At 40.3% G+C, this 12,213-nt stretch overlaps 1 protein-coding gene across 1 annotated transcript; it reads left to right on the plus strand.

Moving 5' to 3' along the window:
- Window positions 1–578: 578 nt before the first annotated feature.
- LOC103601910 (chromosome unknown open reading frame, human C16orf46) lies at window positions 579–11,095 on the plus strand. Its single transcript, XM_008586317.1, has 3 exons — window positions 579–649; window positions 8,671–8,918; window positions 10,041–11,095. The coding sequence occupies exons 2-3, from the start codon at window positions 8,709–8,711 to the stop codon at window positions 11,049–11,051; spliced, it is 1,221 nt and encodes a 406-aa protein (XP_008584539.1). The 5' UTR covers window positions 579–649; window positions 8,671–8,708; the 3' UTR covers window positions 11,052–11,095.
- Window positions 11,096–12,213: the final 1,118 nt, after the last annotated feature.

A 12,213-nucleotide genomic window follows, 5' to 3' on the forward strand; every position in this document is an offset into this window, starting at 1 on the left:
TAATACAAAGGCTATACCTATGCCAATTATAATAAGTCCCTCTGTGAGTATGGTCTGATCATCAGTATTTTTTATAAAGCCCCCTAAATGATTCCAAGGTGCAGCCAAGTTTGAGAACTAGTAAATTGGGGCACGTTGTCATTGGAACAGGCTCTGCAAGTAGTGTGTGCTTGTCAGTGGAGATAATTCAAGCACAGAGCATTTTTCTTATTGATTTGAACATCCTAATTATAATTAATTTCTCCTAAACAGTATCTATTTCTTTGCTATATTGACCTCACGTTTAAGCTTATTTTATTATTTAATAAATGTCTTTGCTTTTGATTCTCTGCTTCTTTCAAACTGTACACTTGTGGGGTTCTGTGGTACAAGTGCATTTGTAATTCAGAAGAGAGCAAGGTCAGAGTATACTTGTAGGAGCCTCTTGGGGCTGCTACACAGTGTTTGAAATGAAATTTCAAAATATGAAAGGATCAGGCTGGTTTGCACCGTCTGTCTGGGCTCTAATCATGCTTCTCTTTGTAAATAGAATGGTGCTTCTAGTTTTAAGTCATTTGTAATATCATTTTTTCCTTTCAGATTTTATTCATTCCCTTTGATGTCATATTGGAAAAAAGTAGGATGTCCAAAGATATTTGACCTTCCATAGGTAAATGGAATTTTTTTTATTACCATCAAAATGCTACTTTAAGCCTATTTGTAAAGCCAAAATGGTAATTAAACAGATTTTTTTTTATAAGAAGTACTGATCTCTACCTTAACAAAAAATGAAAGTAGTGAGTTTTTGGTCAGGGTCACATGGGAGAGAAAGAAAGCAAGGTGTCGGTCTCCAGTGGCTTGTCTCATCACAAGCAAGGAATGCCTCAAGAAGACACTAGCTGCCCATTAGCACTCAAGCCAGACCATTGGTGGCCACTGCTTAGACATTTGAATTAATTTCCACAGCTTGTGGGGTCCCCAGTGTTACTGACAGATCAGGCTCGGCGTGCCCTCTCGCATTACACAAATGACCTGAAAGTCCAAAATTTGGTGCAAGGATTGGATGGTTTATTCAGATTACCAGTACTCAACTAAATGTCTAACCAAACAAACAAACAAAGAGAAAAGAGGAGCAGTGGGGTCCAGTTTATCCTAGTCCCAATCGGTGGGGCCAACCTATTCCACTGACAGTGATAAAAGTTTTCCCCACTGTTGGTGGAATAAAGAAGAAAAGTATCGACTATATTTAAATCAGAAAAACAAAGCATGGCCAGGAGCCCTCCAGGGTGCACCTATACAGAACAGCAGAAGAGGGCTCGGAAAATCAGAGACAAAGCATAGCCAGGAGCCCTCCATGGTGCACCTACATAGTAGTGGATACAATCCAACCAAACAGCAGAAGAGGGCTCAGGAAATCAGAGAAAGGTAAAGAGAATAAAGCATTGCCTTGTCAGAATTTAGGCCACATACTCCAGGAGAGATCTACCAGCAGCAGAGACATGGGAGCAAAATAGTCCCAGTGACCACTTGCCTCTTTCAGCTAGAGTCTTCTCTGGCGCCCAAAACTTTCCAATTTTTGCCAGTGATTAAATTAGGCTCTAGGATTTCAAAGTCATAGAAATGAACAATGTACCCAGCAGTAAAGCAAGCAACGCTTTATTAAAAGAGGAGATAGACTTATGCATAAGGGGGGTAGCGACAGTAAAGCTAGCCCCCCGAGGGGAGCTCTTCAGGGTCTTTTATAGGGAAAGGAGTTAAGGGGTACAGGCCAGTGTCACTAGAGGTGGTCCGTTCTGTTCTTCCTGGTTGTGTAATAGGTGCATGCTTTGTAGGTCCAAAATGGCAGTGGTATTCATCATTGTCACCCCAGGAGGGTCATTGTAGCAGTCACCTTGATGCTTTGTGCGCAGGTGGGAGTTCCTAAAGGGGTCTTAAGGTTAATCTGTAACTTCTACAATTATAGTAAACAAACCTTGGGGAGGGGTTTTGCAACTCAGTAAATATCTGTTTCCTCTCCTCTCAGTCTATTTTGTCAGGGCAGCCCACAGGGTAATCATTTGCCCTGGGGGGGTCTCATGACTGAGGAGTGGAAAAGTAATAGAGTGTCCTCTGCAGGGAAAATGGAGTCAGTTTGGTTCACAGGCCTAGCTTTACTCTGTTTCATCAGGAGTAGCCCCTGTCTGTGGGGAGGTACTGTGATGAGCAGCCAGACCCAATGTTACCATCAACAGGCTTGGCTGCCCCCTTGTCCTAAACAAATGACCTGAAAGTCCAAAAGCTGGTGCAAGGATTGGAAGTTTTATTCAGATAATTGGCATTTGGGGGATGACCAGGCTAAAATCATCCTGCCTTCTGATGCCTGTTCTGGAGTTTATAAAGGGAAAGAGGCAGGATGGTGAGGTAAGGGTTTTGTCCTGCAGGAAAATGGGGAGGCTGGTCATGGGTTCAGCAGAGGGTCTGAGTCAGATGTCAGGTCCCATCATGGAATGGATGCTTTGGCGTCATGGAGTCTGCAGTTGGTGGACTGGTCAGCTTCAAACACTTGATGTTATCTTGGGGTTGGAGTCCTTATCTACTAGGGAGAGCTCAAAGACAACAACCTCACTCAGGCATCACTGGAACTTAAAAATACCTGACTCCTACCTCTAACTAATGTGGATGCAATTTTCCTTTAAGCAAGAAGGTGATTTAATAATCAGCCAGGGTGCTTTTTCCCTTTCTCTTGGAATTCCTTTGTTTGCAGTTGATTAGGAAAGGTAAGGAAAACAAGAAAACTTAGTTTCAATTCTTAATTTTAGGGGAGCAACATCTAAAGTAGATCAACACAAGAGGGTGTAACGGGAGATAAACGGAAATCAACTTTTGAGAAGGATCCTTTTTGGGGTATGATTTCATCTCTGGGCAGTTTCAGCCTTATGGTCAGTTTCTCAATTCCTCTGCTAACCTCAAGGAATTGATGATTATCAGTTCTTCAGCTTGGAATGACTTTGACTCACTTGAAAAAGGAGAACTGTGAGTTCAGCAAGTCACTAGTTGAAATAGCATTGTTCCTAAGTTAATGGCTAACTGAAAATTTCTGTTTTGTCTTAGTTACCCCCAAAGATGGCCATTCACTGGCTAAGGTCCCTTTCCCCAGGAAAGTAACTTGCTCAAGGTCACACACTTAGTAAATAGGATTAGAACTATTAGGCTATTTGGCACCAGAGTCTGTTCTCTGATCAGGATTACGACTTCCCCAACCCTTTGCCTGGATCATAAGTATTAAGTCCCATTTTTCAACTGGGAAAAATACCCGTTAAGGGTAGATAGTATCATCACCATTATTAACACCATCAACTACTGTATTATTTTGCTAGGGCTGCCATACAAAGTACCACAGACTGATTGGCTTAAACTACAGAAATTTGTTATCTCACAGTTCTGTACATTTGAAATTTAAATCAAGGTGTGGCAGGTTTGGTTCCTTCTGAGGGCTGTGAGGGAAGTATCTGTTCTAGGCTCCTCTCTTTCGCTTGTAGATGGCCATCTTCTTCTATGTCTTTTCACATCATCTTCCTTCTATGCATGTGTCTGTGTCCAAATTTCCCCTTTTTATAAGGTGTATTAGTCCGTTTTTGTGTTGCTATAATAGAATACCTGAAACTGGGTAATTTATAAATAAAAGAGATTGATTTGCCTCACAATTCTGGGACAGCTGTATCTGGTGTGGGCCTCAGGCTGCTTCTACTCATGGAAGTGGCAGGCGGCTGGCGGGTGCAAGATCACATGGCAAGAGGAAGCAAGAGAGAGGAGGAGGTGCCAGGATCCTTTGAACAACCAGCTGTCATGGGAACTAATAGAGCAAGAGAACTCACTCACTATCCTCTCCGAGGGAGGGTATTAATCTATTCATGAGCGATCCACCCCTATGACCCAAACAGCTTTCAACACTGCCACATTGGGGATCAGATTTTTTTTTTTTTTTTAAAGATGACCGGTAAGGGGATCTTAACCCTTGACTTGGTGTTATCAGCACCACACTCTCCCGAGTGAGCCACAGGCCAGCCCCTGGGGATCAGATTTTGACATGAGTTTTGGGGGGACAGCATACTCAACTGTGTCATAAGGACACCAGTCATATTGGATTAGACCCACCCTAATGATCTCACTTTAACTCGATTACTTCTGTAAAGATCCTATCTCCAAATAAGTTCACATTGTGAGGTACTGGGAATTAGGACTTTAATATATAAATTTTAGGGGAACACAGTTCAAACAATAACACCTACTATTTATTGATTCCTCACTTGGACCAAGTTCTTGTTTTGGTTTTTTTTTGTGTGTTGTCTCATTTAATCCTCAAAAACTCTTGAGAAGTAATATTCTCATTTTGCAGATGAGGAAACTAAGAGAGAGACTGATTGATGTAATGTGACAAGGTGGAATTTTCCTCCTATTTCTTATCTTATTCCCCAAACACTCTAGCTAAATGAATATACTTCAGTGTATTATATGCATAATTATATACATAATTACCTTACAATTATGCCTTGTTCTTTCAGCAAACATTTGCAAGCATATCTTCTGCTATGCACTGCTTTTAGAAACTTCATGCTGACTTCTTATCCATAGGGAAGCACAGTCTTAGCCCAGAATTTTTTCTTGTTTTACTGTTTTTCTTATTCTTTGTCACTCCGTTCATGCCAAGTCCCTAGTGATCTTACATTTAAGTTCTATTGCTTCTTACTGGCAGTCTCTATACTTTGCTGCTGACCTTCTGTTCATTTTCTCTTAGCCTGACCAACACAAAAAAGTGCTGGCAGTAACATATATCCCCAGCACTATCAACAGTTAGGCAACCCTGCTGCTCAGAGGAGGGAGGAGTTGTGTTATGGACTCTGTTGACCTGCCCGGACCTTCTGTTCTTTCCTAACCATGTATACAAATACCTCTTAGAAGTCTCTTCACTATTTGTCTCAGAAATAGTTCTATTTTAAGTAACAAAATACCAATTCAGACAGTATTAAACAATGGAAGGAATTCACTAGAGCATACAACTGAAGAATCTAAAGGTAAGTATCAGGCAAGGCATAATCCAGCAGTTAACAGATATGTTATTTTTTTCCATCTCATTACTTTCAACCTAACTGTGTCTTTATCTTTAAAATGTGTCTCTTTTAGACAGCATACCTTCAGGTTAACTTTTTAAAAATCTATGTCAATAGATTAAAAATCCCACAATCTCTGTCTTTTAATTGCAATGACTAGTCCATTTACATTTAATGTAATTTGATATGATTGGATTTAGGTCTGCCATGTTACTATTTGTTTTTTGTTTGTCTGCTATGTTTTTTGTTCTGCTGTTCTTCCTTTACTGTCTTCTTCCTATCTTCTTTCCTGTTCTCTTTTCTTGTGTCTTTACATTATTATTGTTTTTTGTTTTATGGGTAGTTTTCAGTGGTTGCTCTAGGGCAGGCTTCCTCAACCTTGCTCTTAATGACATTTTGGGACAGATAATTCTATTTTGTGGGGGGCTGTTCTATGCATTGTAGAATGTTTAGCAGCATTCCCTAGCTGCTATCCACTAGATGTCCCCAAGTTGTGTCAACTAAAAATGTCTCCAGACATTACCACACATCTCCCAGGGGGGGCACATCCTTCCCAGTTGAGAACCACTGCTCACAGAGAACTTAGAATTAATATTATACCACTTCATGTAAAATATAAAAGTCTTACAACTATTCAGGCCTATTCCCTATCCCCATCCTTTATGATGTAGTTGTATTATATATTACAGCTGAATACATCATAAACCCCACAATATAAAGTTTTAATTTTTTTTTTTTTTTGTCTTTTTTCGTGTCCGGCAACGGATCGCAACCCTCAGTGTCACGCCCGTACCGGACCGGGACTGGCACCGGGATCACACCCCTCGGTGTTGCTCCCGCCCCTCGCTCAGCCAGTGAGCGGGAACCGGTCTGTATGTGGGATCCAAACCCTCGGCAGGAGCGCCACCGCGCTCCCAAGCGGCGCACTGTAGCAGTGCGCCACCAGGCCGGCACTAAAGTTTTAATTTTTGCCTTAAATAGTCATTTGTATTTTTAAGAAATTAAGAGGAAAAAATCTTTTATATTTACATATTTACTCTTTTCTATATATTTTTTTATATTGGATAATTTCTATTGATCTATCTTCATGTTTATGACTCTTCTTTTGTCATTTACAATCTGCTGTTAATTTTTTTATTTCATATTTTATATTTTTCAATTCTAGGGTTTTCATTTTTTAAGAAGTGATTTCTGTTTTTCTACTAGAGTTCCTATTTGCTAATTCATTATGAGCATATTTTATATTTTTATGTATTTGCCATTTCTGGTGCTCTTCATTCCTTCTTGAATTCCACATTTGATATCCTTTCTATTCAGTCTAAAGAATTTTAGCATTTCTTGTACAGGTCTTCTGATAGCAAATTCCAAGTTTTTGTTTATCTGAAAAAGTCTTTATTTTACCTTTATTCTTGAAGGAGATTTTCACTGGGCATAAAATTTTGTTTGGCCATTTTTTTTTTTTTTTTGGCATTTTAGTGAAGTCATTTCACTGTCTATAGCATCTATTATTTCTGATGAGAAGTTAGGGATTATTTATGTTATTTTTGCATGTATATGATCTGAAGTTTTTCTTTGACTGATTTTAAGATTTCCCTTTCTACTTTGGTTTTTAGAAGTTTGACTCTGATGTGGCTCTGTGTGGCTTTCTTTATATTTATCCTTCTTGGGATTCACACTGAACTTCCTGAATCTATAAATTTTTTTTTTTTACCATATTTGGGAAATTTCAGCCATAAATTATGCCTTCAGAAATTATTTCTGGGCTGGCCCGGTGGCGCACTGGAGAGGGTTCGGATCGCATGTGGAGAGCGGTTCCCGCTCACTGGCTGAGCGCGGTGCGGGCGCAACACCGAGGGTTACGATCCTGTTGCCGGTCCCTGGTACAGGCGCGACACCGAGGGTTGCGATCCCATTACCAGTCAGTAAAAAAGACAAAAAGGAAAAAAAAAAAAGAAATTATTTCTGCCACATTCTCATTCTCCTTACCTACAGGGACTCCAATTATATATATTTTTTAGCCTATTTAATATTGTCCCACAGGTCCCTGAGGCTCTGTTGATTTTTTAAACTCTTTTCTATATATTTTCTGTATTGAATAATTTCTATTGATCTGTTTTCATGTTTATGACTCTTCCTTTGTCATTTCCAATCTGCTGTTAATTTTTTTATTTCATATTTTATATTTTTCAGTTCTAGAGTTTTCATTTTTTAATAAGTGATTTCCATTTCTCTACTAGATTTCCTATTTGCTACTTTATTATGAGAATATTTTCATTTGTGTCCTTAAAAATAGTCATAATAGCTCTTCTTAAAATCCTGTCTGCCAATTTCAATAACTGGGTCATCTCAGGGTGATTTACATTTTGTTTCTTTGTGTGTTCAGTAGTTTGGGACTGAATCCTGAAAATTGTGAATCATACATTATAGAAACTCCATTCTATCATGTTCCTCTGAAGAATCCTGAATTTTTCAAGTAAGGCACTTATTTTGGCTGGACTTAAACTGCATGCTCCATTTCTGTTTTAGTAGGCAGCAGCAGAAATCTCTGTTCAGTTCTTTTACTTTCATCTGGGCTCCTTGGAATCTGACCTATGCGTATGTAGTTCAGGGGTCAGCCAGAGATTTGAGCAGAATTTTTACGAAGAAGTTAGGGATATCCACTCTTCTGGCTCTCTCCTTTCCAGAATTTTCCCCAATCCACTTTCCATTTACTTTATTTGCCCTGAACTCTGTCCCTTGGTTCTTCAGATCAATGCCAGTCTTCAGATAAAAAGCAGTAGAAAACAGGAAACTAACCTATCCCCTTTCCTATTTCCAAGTCTAGATGCCCTCCGTGTCTGCTTGCTTTTGGGTGCTCTCTAGTACCTTCAGGTACCTTTTTTATATTTTATCCATTATTCTTAGTTGTTGAGGAGCTACCAAACTGTTTTCCAAACATTTCCAAAAACCATTTTTCATTCCCACAACCAATGAAGGAGGATTCTGATTTCTTTATATCCTTACCAACACTTATTTTCTTTATCTTTTCTTTTTTTGAGAAGTAGTAGTTACTTTGGGGAGTAGAGTGGGAACACAGGGGTGGAGGTATGGGAAGGAGAATGAATCAATGATTGGCTTAGCCTAGACTACATAATCCACTAGCTTCCTCAGAAGCTTATGGATCCCCAAGCCCGTATCAAGGGTTGTTGGGAAGGGTGAAAGGAGGAGGGCAAGGAGGCTGGGGGTACATAAATCACACATAGCCACTACAGTTCTCTTGATGTGAACAGAATATTATTTGGACATTTTTGGAATGGGAGGGTGGGGATGTTTGAACCTATGTTCTTTAATGCACTCTGTACCCCAACACAAGAGATAGAGCCTGTGCTAATGTCTTCCTGTCCTTTCTTCACTCCTAACATTGGTCTTTAATTAAATCCATTAGTCTTTAATTAAAATTAGCCTTATCTTTTATAATGTCAGTAGTTGGCAATGATGGTTTCATAATATTTGTTCACAGTCCATTTCTGAATGTGTCTTAAAGATATTTCACCTGACTAATTTAACTGCTTTTTAAAAAAATTAATATTAAAACAAAAGTTCAATCCACATTTTCAAACTGCAGGAAGAAGATGTTAAAAACTTTAAGCAACCATCACAGTAATGGATTTCTGTCCGAAAAATGAGACTGATTTAGAAAATAGTGAAAATAATGAAATTCGAAGCACAGAAGAAACAGAACTAACCTGTACTTGTCCAGATGAAAGAAGTGAAAAGAATCATATTTGGTGTCTTCTTAATATCAGTGACATTACACTTGAACAAGATGAAAAAGCCCATGAGTTTATTATTGGAACTGGATGGGAAGAAGCAGTGAGTATCTTGAGTTAGAGCTCTTGTATATCAGTGTTTTGATACAAGCCTTTCTTTCTCAAAAATAGCTAATATTACCAAAAAACATGGAATCAATGGAGAATAGAAACTCTTAGAACAGAAATAAAATATTACTGATGATAATAGCAGTACCAGTTTCTGAGTATTTATGGTCACTTCAGTATGTGAACAGAACAGTACTAAATGCTTTACATACATTAATTTGTTCAGCCTCTCAATAGTCACGTGAGGCAGGTATTAACAGCCTCATTTTTTGGATAAGAATAATTCAGCACCCAAAAGATAAAATAACATGCCAAAGATCACCCAGCCAGTAAGTGACCAAGGCGGGGATTGAATCCAAGTCCTCTGGACTCCAGAACCTGAGCTCCCTAACTGCTGTGCTAAACTCCCTGAGAGACCTGAAGTTTCTGTCCTAATGGTTCTACTCAGAACCTTGTGGGTTTATGCTTAAACTATTCTTGGAATCAATAATAGAATCCTAAATTTAAAACTGTAAGGAAGCTTGGTCTAATCCAGTGATTAAATGTAGGGTTTACAGATTAAGCAAATGAAAATATAGGATGCCCAGTGAATTTGAATTTCAGATAAACAACATAGAATAAGTATGTCCCAAATGTCCTGTATCTTTATCTGACAACCCTGTTTTAATGGTGACCTTTGTGGCAAGGTCAACCAGGGTACTCTGGAAGTGGATGGGGTGGAGGTGCCTTAGGTATGAATGCCTGTGCACCTCAGGACCTGCCTCTGCTCATTGCTCTCTCTCCAGCCCCTCCAAGCAACATCCACCCTAGATATGGTAAACAGAAACTGGCGGTACAAGAAATCCTTATAGATAGGACAAGTTTGAACAGTTTTGATTTTATTTTCATAGTTCTGAGTTTAGTGTGCATCCGAAAAGAGTCAGCACATCAAAATGGACATTTACAAATACTGTTGCTTAGTATAAGGCTAAAATAGGTATTAAAACTTTTAAAAGGTGAGTCAATTTTAAGAAAAATATTGGTTCATATAAGACTGCCAAAACGGGGATGTGGCCAAAATTCGGGCAACTAGAGTTTGAGCAATTCAGTTAGAGAGTAATATGCTTTTTATTTGCAGGTCCAAGGCTGGGGAAGGACTTCTCCAACTGCCTGCATCTGGTCGAGGAAGAAACCAAAAAAGGCGAGGGTAGGAGAAAGTGCCAGCAGCAGCTGTTTACTCTGTGTCAGTCTCTCCCAAGGGAACCTTGAGGCCAGGCCTTTGATGGAGGCTGGGAAATTGGGGGCAGGGGCTATGGCTGAGGCAAGCCTGGAGAAAGATCGGAGCAGCCCCTCCCAGATTCAGGAGCAGCCCCAGAGTCCTAAGACTGCTTCCAGGGAGATTAGCAAAATCTGCTTTCCCACCTACATTCACAAAGAGAAAAAAAGTCTACAAATGAAGCAATATATTTGGTGCACAGAAGACTGGGTCATCCCTGAGACTACCAGGGGAAAGGCCCTCAAGAGTCCCAGTGGAGGCACTGACAGAGAGCTCTCCGACTCAGACTCCTTGGTTTCCAGAGCCCTCTCAGTTCTGCCTCCCCTGAAAGCTTCACCACAAAACGGCTTGGATGTTATGGGTAAGGAGAGTAAGAACTTTCTCTTGCAGTCAGAAGAGAAGGTACTTTGTGTGGAAAAGGATGAGCGTATGGCTTGTGCATATGGATTGAAAATGGTTGACAGGAAAAGTGAAAAGAGACCCACTGAGCTGGCCAAGCACCTTAAGGTCAACAACATGCTGCCCTTCCCTTCCCCAGCAGCCCGGACATCCATGCTGGCCAACCCTGAGCGGTGCTGCCTGCACTGGTCCCTCCTGCCTGAGAAAAACCTGGTGTGCCCTCCCAACCCCATCAGCATTCGCTATCTTGCCACCCTGCAGCTTTTACAGAAACAGGGAGTGCAAAACTACAAAGCCAAATTCAAAGTCAAGGAGCCAAGACCTCTCCTGAACACCCAAAAGCATGTTCTCACAGAGGCCAAGCAGGAAAACAGGCCCCAAACACTGGAGACCAAAGTGTTTCCAAGACCTCTCTTGCCGCCCCTCACAGTGAGCAGAGTTGCTATTCATGTCTCCACTCACAGACTCCTCTGAGTTGTACAGTAGAATTCCCTGGCAATAAGTACTGCTCAGAATTCATTCATCCATTCTCTTTCTCCTACTACACTCTCCCCATTTTTTTCTCCTCTTCTTCCCCTGATTCTCTCTTTTTCCTTCTCTTTTCTCTGCATTTCTCCCTCCCTCCCACCCCTCTCTTTTTTTTTTCTTCTGTCTCTCATCCTTTTTTGTATTAGAACCAGAGGAAGTGGAACCTTATTGGATGGGTTTTGATTTATTATCTAAAACACTATCTTCATCTATTACTTACTTCTGCTGCTTAGCCATTTACAATATGCAAACAGGTAATGTCCTGGCCTCTGCCTTCCTTACCTCTTCACTCTCGGTGGACACAGCTTTGTGGAAGGTGGGGAATCCAAAGGGCCTCCCTCCATCCATGCTGCCCCACCTGGCAGAGGCTCTTTCTGCCCTACATCTGTGCCTTAAGTTAAGCACACTTGGCTGAATTAGACCAAATTGCTTTCTGATCTTTTGAACCAGGCAGATATCTGTCTACTGTCTCATTTTTCTCTTGCAACAAAGACCTGAAGGATTGCTTTAGTAGAAAACTCAAGCCTGTGTCTAACTGAATATCCTTTTGTCCACAGTGTCATATATCCTGTGTGTCTAAGGTATCCTACCCTTGTATGGATATACACTGTCCCTCATCTCCTGTGTGTCCACGCTGTCATATCCTCATACTGTGCTCATGGGTGTTCATTACCTGCTGTATGCTGTCTCTCCAGGGTGTCATATCCTCAAATTGCAGCCTCATGCTAATCTCTGTGGCTAGAAGTTTTAGCCATAGCTCTACGAAATCCAGCTTGGGAAGCAGGTTAAGAATAATTAGTTATTTGGGAAAAAAAAGTCATTGTGAGTATCGTCACTCCACGCTTCCTTCGCCTTACCTTGAATCTTATATTTGGTCCCTTAACCCCAGACACCTAAGGAATGGGGCTGTTACTTTTTCCCTGCTGTCCTCCCTCTGCCCTCATTTTACACCAAGGCATATTTCCTCAAGTTGTATATATATTAAGTGTTTGTAAATGAGTTATATTTTAAATGCTGAGTGATGTTAGCTCTGTAGACAATGTTTTGACAAACCATTTTGTAATATAAATAACCATTAAGCTGCATTGTAATTACATACTTTGAATTT

Source organism: Galeopterus variegatus, unplaced genomic scaffold (assembly GCF_000696425.1).
Source record: "Galeopterus variegatus unplaced genomic scaffold, G_variegatus-3.0.2 Scaffold3932, whole genome shotgun sequence".
Classification (NCBI taxonomy): domain Eukaryota; kingdom Metazoa; phylum Chordata; class Mammalia; order Dermoptera; family Cynocephalidae; genus Galeopterus; species Galeopterus variegatus.